Source organism: Apodemus sylvaticus, chromosome 6 (assembly GCF_947179515.1).
Source record: "Apodemus sylvaticus chromosome 6, mApoSyl1.1, whole genome shotgun sequence".
Lineage (NCBI taxonomy): Eukaryota > Metazoa > Chordata > Mammalia > Rodentia > Muridae > Apodemus > Apodemus sylvaticus.
This window is the reverse complement of record NC_067477.1, coordinates 139,018,396-139,034,993: the sequence shown is the minus strand read 5'-3', so window position 1 is coordinate 139,034,993 and position 16,598 is coordinate 139,018,396. Positions and strand designations below refer to the sequence as shown.

The 16,598-nt window shown below is 35.9% G+C and overlaps 1 protein-coding gene across 27 annotated transcripts in view; it reads left to right on the top strand.

Annotated features, from left to right (window-relative positions):
- The window catches only part of Nrxn1 (neurexin 1), a 1,158,653-nt gene that overhangs the window by 500,992 nt on the left and 641,063 nt on the right, over positions 1 to 16,598 (top strand). For all 27 annotated transcript variants that reach the window (XM_052186621.1, XM_052186620.1, XM_052186611.1 and 24 more), the window contains one exon: positions 2,567 to 3,005. In XM_052186621.1, the coding sequence (XP_052042581.1) occupies positions 2,567 to 3,005 (439 nt within the window). The remainder of the gene's footprint in view (positions 1 to 2,566; positions 3,006 to 16,598) is intronic.

The window sequence follows — 16,598 nt, the reverse complement described above, 5'->3', positions numbered from 1 at the left end:
AAGAAATGTAGTAGCCTGACAGTAAAAAGTATATCCATCTCAGATTGCTTTTCTGTTTTCCATAGGAGACCTTCAGGGAACAAAAATGGGCAGGAAAAATTAACAATATGTGTCTGCTCAGAAAATAAATTTTCATTTCTCTAGTTTTCACATGGATATTACTCACTGTAGAAGTACTTCATATCCTATAAAATGAACTTGAACATAAGCTTTTCCAGTGTATAGGCCAATTCATTAACAAACCGGTTATCCACAAATGGTTAAACATTTTTCTAGAAAAATACATTTGTAGTACTTTGTTTTTGAGGTTGTATATTCTACTTGCATGCCTAAACTATAATATAGAACTTTAATAAAGCCTATGACCTGAGAACATGGCTTGACAAAGTGACAAAAAGGATTTGATTCAGTTCTTAGAAAACATGCAATGACTACATATGCTAGGTACTGATTTAGTAATATGCAAGAATGAGCAAGGTTCCTTGCTTACACAAAGATGTAGATCAAGGTGGGAATTTATTTTGTCTCAGTGGGGGGTAGTTGGTATGGCTAACTCCGAGTAATACATCCAAGGGAAATTTTTCTACCTTTTCTCATTATCTTCCCAAATATTCCCACTGTTAAAATATACAAAACTATAAGATTGCAACTAAATTCACTGCTAAGAGTTTCATTAATCGCACACCCTCCAACTTTCTTCTATTCATAATGTCCTATTCATGAGATAAGACAGCTATTCATAGCCAAACATCTTCATGTCAGAAATGGCCACTTTTGTGAAAGCAGCTTGAGTTTACAACTAACAAATTACTATTGATGAATGGAGGCATCTGAGTCATGCAGATCAGAAAATGCTCAGTCCTAATGAATGCCCAAATTATCTTCAAATACTAACATAAAATCCTCATGGAATGATGAAAAATTAACAGGCTGAGTAGCACAAAAGTCATGATGAGAGCTTTGAAAATCACTCATAAAGAACATTTTCTCTACTGCTAAAGATCTCCAAAGAAAGAGGACCCTAAATCAACTTCCCTGAGGCGTAATAGCGCTTCCTCCTTTCAAGACAGTATTCTTAAGAATTAGTGTAATTCCTCTTTGTGATTGCTTTAATTCATTTTCTCTTCTTTTGTTGTCAGTCGATGCTTATTTAGCCATTATACATATTTATTCAAAGAATAAAGGATATCCAGAGCTTTATAGAAATCCATCCTGAAGATAAAAGAAATCTAAAGCCACAGGCTCAACATTGAAAAAAATGTCATTTATTTATTTGATGAAAATCAAGTATAAAAGCTAATTATGTGTATGGGTTTCATTTTCTATTTTTTTCTAATTAACAGAAAACAGTAGAAGTAATTTTTCAGATATGATAAAGAGATAACTATCTAGTTTCATGCAGACTGATATAATAGCTATTATTTAGGACTTATAATGAAGTTGACCTTGCCTTGCCTTGATATAGATTTTTCTCTCTTACGTGCATTTTCTTATGTAATCACTACAAGAATGCTGTTGTATGTTACCTCTTTGAAGTGAGAAAACTGCAGTTTATAAAGATCATATGTTTTGTAATGCTCACATCTGAATTTGAACTCTAGAAGCTGATTCTGGAGCTTGAAGTCTTAATCACTGACAAAGACAGCTAGTCACTGACTTGTCACATCAAGAAGCTCTTTATCTTTGGTCAATTTGCCATGCCTTTGAAATAAATATCTACTCTGTTGGTTTGGTTCATATTATTTGTGAATAAATGAATTTAGAACCTGGCAATATTGATTTATAAGAAAATTTCAGCCCCATAGATGGATTTATACTCATCTTTATATAAATAACTAATTTGTCTTTATGTTGGGATAAGCTATGTGTATAAATGTGATTACCTAGCAAATGCATTTTGTAAATAAAAGATACGATTCTTACCTTTATATGAAAATACTTATGAGTTTTGCTAATTTAATGTAATAACAAATGCATGATATTAAGAGTTTGCTGATTAGTTTTCCCTGTGGGTTATTTCATATCCTAAAAGCCCTATGACTACTCCTGGGCAACAAGAGCCACCTTGGCACTTTAGATGAAGTGCCTTGGAAAACAAGAGTACAGGAAATTTACCTAATCCTTGCAAAAATTAAAAATAAAGTACCAGGACCTCCGATTGAATAGACTGTGAAGATTATTCACAAGTTATAGTTCTATGTCTCTCAACAGTATTCAGCTATTAACATTGCCTGATGATGCAAGACAGATTTTGGCATCATAATTTTAGTGGGGATTGTGGGGAATTTCAGCACATCAATTTCTCATAATTATTTTACAAGGTAAAGAAACATAATGGATGTCTCTATATCATTTTGTGGATTTACATATCTTTCCATTTTGGCTAGACAATCAAATGGTTGTTATTCAGTGAATTGATAGCTGAAATTTATTTGTTTGAAAAAATATAATAAAATCAATTACTATTTTTGTTTTTTCATAATTACTTCAAAATTCTGTGAGCCGCAGAAAAGTTATACATATTCAAATATAAATCTAGATTCTCATTGCTATTCTCTACCCACAGGTTGTATATAAAAATAATGATGTAAGGCTGGAGTTATCACGACTTGCCAAGCAAGGAGATCCTAAGATGAAGATCCATGGTGTGGTGGCTTTTAAGTGTGAAAACGTGGCAACTTTAGACCCAATAACTTTTGAGACCCCGGAATCTTTCATTTCTTTGCCTAAGTGGAATGCAAAGAAAACAGGCTCAATATCATTTGATTTCCGTACAACGGAGCCAAATGGCCTCATCTTGTTTAGCCACGGCAAGCCAAGACATCAGAAGGACGCCAAGCACCCACAGATGATTAAGGTTGACTTTTTTGCTATTGAAATGCTGGATGGCCACTTGTACCTCCTCTTAGATATGGGATCAGGTACTATAAAAATCAAAGCCCTGCAAAAGAAAGTCAATGATGGAGAATGGTATCACGTGGATTTCCAGCGTGATGGACGGTCAGGTAATTTAACATTTTTCTTTGTTATGAGAACCTCCAAAATCCAAATGATCAAATGGCTTGTGCCTTAAGCAAATATTTCATAGGCATCAAGGCAAGGCATACCAGATCTTGCAAGAAATTTTATCCTGAATTTACAGATAACAGATTTTAGAGTTCTTAATAGACTCGGTTATGTTTTTATGTCATTGGACATTTGTAAGTATTGAAACATTTAATTACAAAATGTAAAAAATTTTTAAAAATCACGAAAATGTATCAGGCTTGTGTGCAAAACACTTCAGTCTTTGTGGTGAGATTTAAATCTACCTCTTAGCCAACTTTTGAGATGTTTGAAATTCCAAGAGAGAGTGTTACCCCTTGTTTTCATTTTTTGCCTTTATTCTCTTAAGAGGGAAGTTTTCTCAGAACATATACTATTTCCACTGCACCTTAAAGTTGCTTAAGGAATTGGACTTTGCTAAGTGTAAACTTTGAAGAAAGAAAAAAAAAAAGAATCAGCCAGAAAGGTACCTTTTTGTGTAACAAAATGAAGAGGTGGAAAGTCAGAAAATGGAGGAAGGGCTGTTTCACTGGTTCTGAATAAGTAGAAACTCAGAATTCAATGCTTTAACCACAACTTGTCTCAGAAAATTTACTTCTAATTTTCCTCTCCAGGGAAAATTTGTTTCCTAAATGTCATTCCCATAAAAAGGTTGGGGATTATGTTCATCTCTGTTTTTCTGCTGTAACCTAAGAAAGTTGGCTGAATGAAAAGCAGAAAATAATAATAAACTCTCTGCCTGCATCAAACTCTCTGGAAGACATAGTATTTAACTTATCCTTAGGAACCTTCAAATAAAAGAATTAAAGCAAAAGTGGGAACATGGTATAATCTAGTGTTTGAAATATTCGGTTATAGATGTTATCAAGACTGCATGTATACCTAGAATACAATTTTAAAAATGACTTGAAGAAAACAAATTTGAATAACATAATTTTGACTCACTTTATAACAGAATAAAGCAAATCAGATTATCTTGTCATACTTGTAGTTTCAGAAAACTAAGAAAGAAAGAAAGAAAGAAAGAAAGAAAGAAAGAAAGAAAGAAAGAAAGAAAGAAAGAAAGAAAAAAAGAAAGAAAATGAAACAGTATGTCAGTTATACTTTAGAAATAAGATACTAAAAATATAAAAATAATGCATGATAAATATCAAGTTATTAGTAAATGTCAAGGAACATGACAAGACCAAACCCATTTAGTACTCATTTGCCAACAGATACTTACATTTTAAATACTTTGTTTCAGAATTGCATGTGAATCATGTATATATGTGTATAAGCATAGGCATTAATATATGTTTGTATATGTCATAGTACACATAGTAACATGTACCTAAAGGGGAAAAAACCTAACTTTTCATTAGAGTCTATTATAATCGTACCAATTTTTAAATAAATCCCATAATTCTTATGCAGAAGACATGCAATGTCATGTGCCTGATAGCTTTCTTTCGTCATGATTACTGCATTTTTATTATCTGATGTATGTAAACCTTTACTGGAGAATACCAAAGACAGACATCATCTACTCTTACTTAGAAAGCTCAGTTTTGTATTGAACGAATAAAACATTATTTTTAAGTTTTATTTGCAAACCAGAAGAAGACTTAAAGCATGAGATAATCCACTGGAAAATGGACATCCCTGTGCTTGTTGGTATTTTGGTGGCAAATTATTTTTCTGTGATCAAAATATCACATATGAAAATTGGAACAAATACTGAGGAAAATTAAGCCAAGCTTTGCCCTTCAATAAGTTGAAGAAGGTAGCTCACATTATGTGAGCCTCGCTCAGGGGAGCATAATGTCATTTTAATAGCTGCAGCTGTTAATATTTTATATATAGTATTTTAATTAAGTTCTATATTTGTACACGGAATTGACCTGGCATAGACCTGCCTTTTAAAATTTGAATGAATATATTTGCAGTTTCATTTTACCCAAAGAGTATTCTGACTTTTGCTGTTGAGATGCAAGCATTTGTAGCTGAGTTCAAACTAAGAAATATTTAATCTCAGTTAAATGTACCCATTTATATCAGTTCTGTTCAAAGGTTCTATGAAAATGGTTTTCTGTATCTCAAAGAGAAATAGCATGGCTCTTTTAACAAGACAGCTTGGGCTGCCTTCTGAAGTGATAAAAGATTGAGTTCCTTGGGAAGCCCTACATAAATTCCCCAAACCATTTAGAAAGCCAAAGTATTTTGGTTATAGGGTTTAGAGCCTCTGAGTTATTCTTTCAGCAAGGGCTTTCACTGACTTAGCTACTAAATAATTAAAACAATAATAGTTATTTCACATCAGTGTAACTACTGATTTTCTTAATCTGGGGTAAAATTAAAGTCATAATAATGTATGAACATAACTGAAATTGGGATTTTTCCAAAACAGTTTATAAAGGAAACTCATCTAAGATAAAGTCTAACTAATTTCTTTCAATATTCACATTTCCAAATTTACTTGGCATAGTAATCATAATTTCTGTCTGTCTGTCTGTCTGTCTGTCTGTCTGTCTGTCTCTGCTTCTGTCTCTCAGTCTGTCTCCTTACCACACACACAATAAAACACAGAGTAGCACATTGTCAATACATTCCTAAGAAGATATCATTTTATTTTACATTTGAAGAATAGTAGCAACTTTCTTTGTGAATGCAACTTCTTTAAATTTATAATTTTATTTAATCACTTTCTTGAAAGACATTTATACAAAAGAAAATAACACATACTGCCCTTTTATAAAGACAGGGAGAACTTCCAGACACAGACATTTCAAATAATTCAAACAGAAAGGTCAGTCATTGTTAGGTAGCTTTGCAAGCTTGTTACAGGAATAACAAGCTTTGGTGAGGACAGGACTTCAAGTTCTGCTTGCTCACAAGATCCCTATACTGCTAAGCAAACTTGTAGGTAAGAGAAAATTGACCTAGTAGGAAGATTTCCTCTCTTTGAGTACTGAGTACTGGGCCAGGCAGTTGTCAGTGACAAGAAAGATAACCACCAGGCTACCAGTAGTCCTAGTTGTCCACTTGTGGGTTCTCTGTTCACTAAAAGGGGTAAGTGAACTCTTAGGGTATGAAAAATACTGCCTTCATTTGCACACTTTAATAGAATTTCATTCTGGGTAGTTATGATCACAGCTGTAAGATATGAGATAATATAATTTACTAAAAATTATTGCAATATATGCAACAAGCTAGTAGGCAGAGATACAGGAGAATATTTACAGCTAGGTTAACTTAATCTCATGACCTAATCAGAGAACTCATATAAGGATTGCTCAAGAAGAACCATCTAAGTGTGAGAAGCTGCTGGTTAAGGGAAAACCTTCATTCTGAGTTTTTTACCAAGCTATGAAGTAAGTACCTTCCATTCCAAGTATAGAAAAGAACCACACTCTTTATTTGTCCCATTTTTATATAACTTGACCACAGCAGTTTCTATAGACAATGTAGCTTCCTTTTATTGCTTATGGGGTTTATAGTCATAGGAGCTGAAGTAGTTGAGTTATCTGCAGATGACTATCTCTAACCCTGCAGTTAGCTGACAAGGAACGAGCCATGCATATTGCTAGCATGATCTAGTGCCTCTGAGTGAACAAGTTATGTCTTAGAAAAGCAGTTATCCTATATGCATATCTTAGCTACTAGGTTAAAAGCCTTTGACTTATAACTTATTGCATTAGTAAGTATACAACAAAAGATCATATCCTTGTCAGCTTTGCAGGACATCATTCAAATATATCTTTTCCATCCCTCCTCCCTTTCTAAACTTCCCTGCTGTATCTCTGATGGTAGCAACTGTGACAACAAACAGATGCCCAGGTGTTTTGCTGAAGTATGAACTGTTCCATTTTTAGGATAAGGTTAATAACTGTTTTCTTACGGTAAAAATATTATTTAAATTTGCTTAAACTCTTTGGCTCAGTCAAGGATACCCTCTCAAAAATTTTTATAGCAAATTGCCAATCATTTTTTTCTTTTCTTGCAAACCATCATTACACACTGAAATAAAGAGGAAGCTCATTATTCTTGTCAAGTTCTGCTTGTGTACAGCAGGGCACAGCAGACAGTATCAGCAGTTATTCATGGATAAGCCTACATTTAACAGCTAAGAAACCATTGAGATTTGAATTGAAGTCATAGAGTTCTAGTTTAAGAACTAGAAATTATAGTGGGAAAGGCAGTCTCTGTAAAGAGCACATAATTAGGGGTTTGTAGTAATCATAGTTCAATGTGAACAGTGCCTGCTAGCTATCTATTACTAGCACTGATTTATGTGTATATCACCCGTAAATTGTTACTCTTAGATAGTCCCACTTGCACAGTCATTAGACTGTTAAGGTCTTGAGGTGATCTTGCTCTCCAAATGGAAAGGTTTTTCCATGTCTCTGTTTACTAGCTTGTTGCTCACATCGAGATAATTTTAAGTAAATTATATTAATGTCCTGCATCTTATAGTTGTGTTTCTAAACCATCACCAGGAAGACTGAAATATATTATCAATAATTTACCAATTATTTAGTCAAATATAATCAACTTGGCACTGAGTTTCTATATCAAATTTTATTAAATTTATTTTTTATATTTGCTTACTACCGTAAGATTTAAAGATACAAATTCATTTACATTTTCTCTGTTTATATCAGTTTTGTTTAGGAAATTTCTGATCACTGTAAATGTGTACCTATGTATATACTTACCATTGCACTGTAAGCAGAATATTCAACCTACTTGTTTAATATGATTTTTATAAGGTCTTTTTTATTCAAAAATGCCTGAGCCATAGTGTTCATTTTCTGGAGGGTAAGAGAGTATATATATGGCCTGCATTTGGAAAGGAGGCCTTGAAGCACAGTTGCCCAGAACCCCAGGCTCTCAGGATTCAGTTATATTAGCATGTCCAAACACAGCAGCAAGCATCTGCAGTAGCAGGCTAATGGCTGCTCCAAGCCCTTAAGTGTGTGTTCTCACTGTGAAGATGGAAGATGCAATTCGTAGTTGAGATAAAAATTCTATGCCATCCTAGGACACTATAAATAGACATTTCCTTACCTAATAACCTTTCCTTATTTGGCTCACTATAGGACACTGTTGAGATGGAATGAGTTGATGAGAGGACTGGGTGACAACTCATGATTGAATGGCTTGACCATTTTTACCATCACATTTAGGCATATAATGAAATATGCTGTGTGTTATGAATATTCTAGTAAACAAATGAAAAGACATTCTTGCTGACCTTTTTCAACTACAGGTTAACTTAAAATGAGCACACCCAGTGTCTGAAAGCTGTGAGCAGCCGTTGAGTAACATCACAGTAACTGAAATGTTGCTTCGTAGTCACTGTTCAGGTTTTCAGTCAACATCCACAGTGAGAGCTACTGAGGTTTGCCATGTACAGCCTCACTCCTAAGCTGAGAGCTGACATGGCTACTTGATTTGATTTGCAGTACTAATTTAAAACTGGTTCTATTAGCCAGTATCTCAACTGCCATTCTCTTCTGCTCTGTATGGGTGGTGGAGTACCTTCTCCTACTCTCTGCAGGTGAGGCATTAGGCTTTCAAACGTTTGTTCTGAAGTTTTTATATAACTGTCTTATTCCTTAGGTTTCAGAGTGCTCAGGCAAATTTTCAAAAGGAAATTAACAAGGCATGTTTGTATTTTCTAACCTTTTTTTTTTTCATTTCTTTATCTAAGTCCTATATCTGACATTAAAAAAAAACACTAAAAGGTACAAAAACTCATAACCATACAACTGTCCTCCTCATCAACCTTCATCCCCTAACCCCAAAAACCTATAGGTAATATTTTAGGGCCCTTTCACACATTTGTTACTATAACTTTAAGAGAGTTGTGCATCTGGTGCCTTACAGCCTGCTGTATTATTAGTGTGTTCAGCTTGTCTGATTTTATTATACACTTTCACTGAGTTTGAGTTTATTACTAGAGTAGAAATTTAGCAAATTGATGTTTCTGGAATTCATCTTTTTGTGTGCTGAATTACTGAAAGATAGGATTGATATTTAACTTAGATTGTGTGGTGCAGTCATTCCAGGAATTACTCAAAATGGATCTTTAGTGGTTGTCTTGTCCATCCCCTGAGTTTGCATAAAACCTACAGAGGGCCCATGAATCAAACTATTTGGAAAAAATTGCCATCTAAAGAGCTCGACCTTAAGTATTAGTTGCCTCACACCAGACAAACGCATTTTCTATCATTTTCTATTATTTACTAAACCTTCCTTCTAGCAATTAATACATTCATAGTAATTTAAAACTTGGGACCACATTATTTAAAATCTCATCTTCCATCCTTTTTTCTATTCAGAATAAAAGCTAATTATGAAGTTATTACTACAATAGCCAAGAAAAATGTAAATGGGATAAAAAGCCAATTGAAAATTATGAACACCATAAGAAATTACAACATTGATTTCATTTTTTTATAACAAAGAGATGCTTTCTGTAGATTTTTTTTCATTTATGTACATGATACATGAAAATTGAATTTGTCCCTTAAGCTTTGGAATATTCTTATACAAATATTACCTTATTTACTAGCTTTTTTAATCTCCTTTCATATTCTGTTAAAACAAAGTTTAAAAGTTAATGTTATGAATGTAGTTTGCACATTAAAATCACGTAATACACATGTGTCTCAGTATTGTGCTGCATTTGTATTTAAGAGCTGAGTGCTTTGGATTCTTATGTACTGAATCATGAAGCATTTGTCAAATTCTTATACATGGCTACCTTCCATAAATTTTAATTAATGAAATATGATAGTATTTCTATAAAGTATTACTTTGATGTAGTAAAAAACTTCAAGTGCAATTACTGCAAAGGGGTATTTTGGAATGCATACCATGCCAAAACCATTATATTTAAATTTTCCTAAGTTCATATGTGCCTGCTGAAATGGCTTGGACTAATTCAATTCTGTGATGACTCTGCTGCTTAACTCAATATGTCTCTTGAGTAATATTCATAGTAAAGTCATTAAGGAACTTCACAACTGAAATCACATATATGTCTAGTTAGGAACCATAACACATGTGTAAATTAAAAGGCAAATGTCTATTTGAGCTTTGCCACAGCAATGGGATGTCTTTTTAATTTACAATTTTAACTTTTAAAAAAATTCAAAATATGCAAATCTTTTTTTCAGTTCAACATATGCTTTCTCTTTCCTTACCATATACTCAGAGATACTCCTAAGATATAAAGCCATGTAGGTTGATCATGCAGAGAAAAGACTGAATTTTATTTTGGTCGGACCTTATATTAGTCAGGGTTCTCTAGAGTTGCGAAATGTATGGGTAGTCTCTATATAGTTAGGGAATTTGTAGATGACTTACAGCTTGTAGACCAACTCTCCAACAATGGTCAGCAGCATCTGTGGATGGAAGTCCAAGGATCTAGCAGTTGTTCAGCCCCAGGAGGCAAGCACGCAAGGAAGAGTGAGTGAATAAGTCTTCCTCCAATGTCCTTATGTAGGTTTCCAGCAGAGGGTGTGGCCCAGATTAAAGGCGTGTCCATTCTCATCTTTAATCCCAAATGACCTTGAATTTGGAGATCTCCTTGTCTTAATCTTCTAGAATTCATAGTCACTATGCTTCTAGATCTCCATGTCAAGATCAAGGTCAAAAATTTGTATCTCTGAGCTTTCAGATTAGGATCATAGATGAGCCTTCCATTACTTGATTGTAGTTCATTCCAGACATAGTCAAGTTGACAACCAGGAATAGCCACTAAAGACTTTATTTATAAAGAATATTCAGTGAATATCTAGTACACATATTTGCCTGTCATCTATTTTTAGCTTTGAGTCTCATCAAATCAACATTCTAAGTCTCTTGGATTATGTTTGAATAGAAATAAAATTGTTTCCCTTTTACTTTTTGTCTCATATTTTATTGTTGTTCATTCCCTGGGAACACAAAAATTAGCATTCAAAGGAAAATAAGGAATGTGAAGAATCATAGTTGATGTTCATCTGACTGTTAGGGTTTTCTGAGCTGTTTCCAACTTGTTAGGTCTAAAACCTAACAGAAGTTGTTTTAACAAATGAATATGACACAGAAAATACCAGAGTATCTATAGGAAATAAAATTCAATATTTAGGTGATTTTTTTCAATGCGTATGTGTGTGTCTCTGTGTGTGTGTTCATGCTTGTGCCCATGTGAATGTACTCATGCACATTTGCACCCACTGATTCACATGAAAACTGTGATTTAACCTATGAATTGCTATCAGCAAAATCCTACTTTATGGAGGCCCACACTTTGTGGAGGAGCTGTTGATGGCTATGGAAGGAGAAAGAGTGGGGTGTGGTCACTGACAGGTTAGTCACCCATGTCCCTGTGGATGTCCCTACACCTGCGTACATATGGGCAACACTTACTGAATTCTGAGACTTGTAAATGTGACAATAAAATGGCAACAACAGAGACTGAGTAGGAGGCACTAGGGAAGTAGAGTGGTGCTGATGGACATCATCAAAATGCATTGTATAAGGGTATGATAGCTTCTAATACGTAAATAAAATATTATTTTTAGAAACTATTGTAGTAAGAGAGTAGCTGCGAGAAGTTGTGGGGAGCATCTTACCCAGACATGTCAGCAAACACCCACTAGAACATAACTGCATGTCATACTTAGTTCAAAGCAAACACTCAAACCTCATAAAGAACAACCAATTGAGAGGCTTAGTTTCTTCATTTTCACTGTTAAGTCAGGCACCTGTGATTGTGTGAAATACTTATCACAAGATTTGTCTCTCAGAGTATTGACATGGGAGGCCAGGGGAGGCATAGGGGGGTGGCTTAGAAGTTAAGAAGATTTGATGTGCAAGCATGAAGACTGAGGCTTTGTTTTTATTTTTTTTTGTTGATCTTTTTTTCTAATTTTTCATTAATTTACTTATTCACTTTACATCCTGACCACAGCCCTCCCTCCTTACCACCTTCCAGTATTACTCTCATGGATTTTTCCCCACTACCCTTTCATCTTTCTTCAGAGAAATGGAAAGACACTTGATTACCACCCTACCATGGGATATCAAGTCACAGCAGAATTAAATCCATCCTTTCCTACTGAAGCCCAACCAGGCAGTCTAGGGTTGAGGAAAGGGATCCAATGACAGGCAACAGTCAGAGACAGCCACAACTTCATTTGTTAGGGGACCCACATGAAGACCAAGCTACACAACTGCTACAAATGTGTAGGGGTTCTAGGGCTAGCCCCTGCAGGGCTTGTTAATTGGTTAGTGGTTTATTCTCTGTGTACCCCCATGGGCCCAAGTTAGTTGACTCTTTAGGTCTTCTCATGGTGAACTTGAATCTTTGGCTCCCTCAATCCTATTCCCAATTCCTCAAGACTACCTGAGCTTCACCTGATGTTTTGGTTCACTTCAGTTCTCTAAGTCTGTTTCCATCAGCTGCTGGATGAAACCTCTCATGAGACAGTTATGTTAGGTCATGTCTGCAAGTACAGCCAGTATCATTAATAATGTCAGACAAATCTCTCCCAGGGATGGGTCTCACATGGGGCCAGTCATTAACTGGCTATTTCCTGAATCACTGCTGCATCCTTATCCCTGCATATCCTGTATGAAGGACACATTTTGAGTTGAAGGTTTTAAGTCCTGTGTAGCTACACTTGGTGGCCATTTCAGTCTCACTACCTTTGCCTAGGACAAACCCCATCCACTCCTGGTGCTTTCCTTAGCCCAGGACTGCAGCTATTCCCAGAGAAGCCCCCACAAATTTTCGTTCTCTCTCCCAGTCCGCTCCAAGTCTTCCTCTCCCATACTTGAGCCCCACCCCAGTTCCCCTTTTCACTCCCTCTCCCATGCAGTTCCTTCCCTCCATCCACCTCCAATGTCTACTTAATTTTCTCTTCTGAGTGAGATGCAAGCAACCTTCCTGTAGTCCTCCTTATTACTTAGTTTCTTTGGGTCTATGGATTATAGCCTGGTTATCTTGCACTTTATAGCTATTGACCACTTATAAGTGAGTACATTCTTGGCATGTGTTTCTGTGTCTGTGTTACCTCACTCAGGATGATATTCTCAAGAACAATCCATTCACCTGCAAATTTCACTATGTTTTTATATTTAATAGCCAAGTAGTACTCCTTTGTATAAATGTCTCACATTTTCTTTAGGTGTTCTTTGTTTAAGGGACATCTGGGTTGTCTCTAGTTTCTTACTATTATGAATAAAAATGCTATGAATGTATTTGAGCAAGTATCCAATGGCAAACAATCTTCAATAACCCTATATGCCACAGAGATCTAATATCCAAAATATAAAAAGAACTCAAGAAATTATATGCCAGCAAATAAAATAACCAAATTAAAAAGTGGGGTATGGAGCTAAACAGAGAATTCTCAACAGAGGAATTTCAAATGTCCTAGAAGCACATACAGGCATGTTCAATATATTTAGTCATCAGTCAATGCAAAACAAAATGACTCTGAGATTCCATCGTATAACCTTCAGAAGAGCTAAGATCAAAAACTCATGTGATAGCACGGGAACATTCTTCAATTCCTGGTGGGAGTGCAAACTTGTACAACAACTTTGGAAATAAATGTGATGGTTTCTCAAAAAGCTTGGAATAGCTCTTTCCCAACAACTCCTGGGCATATACCTAAATGAGACTTCACTATACTACAAGACTGAAGGGGTTTTTTCCCGCATTTTTTTTTATTGAATATGTTCTTCATTTACATTCCAAATGTTATACCCTTTCCTGGTTTCCCCCATCACAGAAAACCAGCAATCCGTCCGCCCACTCCCTGCCTTCAAGAATATGCCACCCAACACACTCCCACAATCCCCCCTCAATTTTCCTACACTGGGGCATCTATCTAGCCTTCATAAGATCAAGTATCTCTCCTCTCAATGATACCCTACAGAGCATTTCTCTGCCACACTTTTGTCTGGTACCCTGTGAACCACTTGGTTGATGGCTTAGTCCCTAGGAGCCCTGAGGTAACTCGTTGGCATACATTGTACTTCTTGCCATGAGGCTGTAAATCCCTTCAGCTCCTCCCATCCTCCCTACTACTCTTCCATTGGTGACCCTGCACTCAGTTCAATGGCTGGCTGATAGCATATGTCTCTGTATCTGTAACGCTTCGGCAGGGCCCCTCCGGAGACAACCATAACAGGCTCCATTCTACACACACTTCTTATCATCCATAATAGTGTCAGAGCTTGTTGACTGTTTATAGGATGAATGCCCAGGTAGGACAGTCTCTGGGTGGCCTTTCCTTCAGGCTCTGCTCCACACTTTCTCTCCATAATTGCTCCTGTGAGTATTTTGTTCCCTTTCTCAGAAAAAGCAAAGCACCCCCACTTCTGTCTTCCTTCTTCTTGAGCTTCCTGTCATCTGTGACTTTTAACTTGTTTATTTTGAGCTTTTGGCCTAATATCCACTTATCAGTGCGTACATACCATGTGTGTTCTTTTGTGATTGTCACTCAGGATGACACTTTCTAGTTCCATCCATTTGCCTAAGAATTTCATGAATTCGTTGTTTTAGTAGCTGAATAATACTCCACTGTGAATATATACCACATTTTCTGTATCCATTTCTCTGTTGAAGGACATCTGGGTTGTTTCCAGCTTCTGGCTATTATAAATAAGGCCGCTATGAACATAGTGGAGTATGTGTCCTTATTACATGTTGGAGCATTGCCCAGAGTCTTCAGGTAGTACTATGTCTAGCTTTCTGAGGAACTGCCAAACTGATTTCCAGAGTGGTTTTAACCAGCGTGCAATCCCACCAGCAATGGACAAATATTCCTCTTTCTCCACATCCTCTCCAGAATCTGCTGTCCCCTGAGTTTTTCATCTTAGCCATTCTGACTGCTGTGAGGTGAAATCTCAGGGTTCTTTTGATTTGCCTTTCCCTGATAACTAAGGATGCTGAATATTTCTTTAGGTGCTTCAGAGCCATTCAAGTTTCCTCCGTTGAGAATTCCCTGTTTAGCTCTGTACCCCATTTTTAATATTGTTATTTGACTCTGTAGTCTAACTTCTTGACTTCTTTGTATACATTGGATATTGTCCTATTGACAGTGTCCTTTGCCTTACAGAAGCTGTGCAGTTTTATGAGGTCCCATTTGTCAATTCTTGTTCTTAGAGCATAAGCCATTGGTGTTCTATTTAGGAAATTCTCCTCTGTGCCCATGTGTTCAAGGCTCTTCCCCACTTTCTCCTCTATAAGCTTCAGTGTATTTGGTTTCATGTGGATGTCCTTGATCCATTTGGACTTGAGCACTGTACAAGGAGATAAGAATGGGCCAATTTGCATTTTTCTGCATACCAACCTCAAGTTAATCCAGCACCATTTGTTAAAAATGCTGTCTATTTTCCACTGCCTGTTTTTAGATCCTTTGTCAAATATCAAGTGACCATAGGTCTCTGGTCACTTGGTGGGTTAATTTCTGGTTCTTCAAGTCTATTTCATCGATCTTCCTGCCTGTCTCTGTACCAGTACTATACAGTTTTTATCACTATTGCTCTGTAGTAGAGATTGAGGTCAGGGATGGTGATTTCCCCATGAGATCTTTTGTTGTAAGAATAGTTTTTCCTATTCTGGGTTTTTTGTTATTCCAAGTGAATATGAATATTGCTCTTTGTAGTTCTATGAAGAATTGATTTGGAATTTTAATGGGGATTGCATTGAATCTGTAGATTGATTTCACCAAGATGGTCATTTTTACTATATTAATCCTGGCAATCCATGAGTATGGTAGATCTTTTCATCTTCTGAGATCTTTTTCAATTCCTTTCTTCAGAGGTTTGAAGTTCTTGGCCATAGAGATCTTTTACTTGTTTGGTTAGAGTCAGACCAAGGTATATAATATTACACGTGACTATTGTAAAGGATGTCGTTTCCATAATTTCTTTCCCAGCTTTTTTATTCTTTGAATAGAGGAAGGCTACAGATTTGTTTGATTTAATTTTATATCTAGGCACTTTGCTGAAGTTGTTTATTGGCTTTAGGAGTTCCCTGGTGGAATTTTGGGGGTTGGTTAAGTATATGATCATATCATCTGCAAATAGTGATATTTTGACTTCTTCCTTTTCAATTTGGGTAACTTTGGCCTCCTTTTGTTGTCTAGTTTCCCTGGCTAGGATTCCAAGTACTATATTGAATAGACTGGGAGAGAGTGGGTAGCCTTGTCTGGTCCCTGATTTTAGTGGGATTGCTTCAAGTTTCTCTCCATTTAGTTTGATATTGGCTACTCATTTGTAGTCTATTGCTTTCACTATGTTTAGGTATGGTCGTTGAATTCCTGATCTCTCCAAGACTTATCATGAAGGGATGTTGAATTTAGTCAATAGTTTTTTTCAGCATCTAATAAAATATCCATGTGTTTTTTTTTTCTTTGAGTTTGTTTATGTACTGGAGTATATTGATAGATTTCCATATATTGAACCATCTCTGTATCCCTGGAATGAAGCCTACTTGATCATGGTTAATTAATATTTTGATGCATTCTTGGATTCAGCTGAACAGAATTTTGTTGAGTATT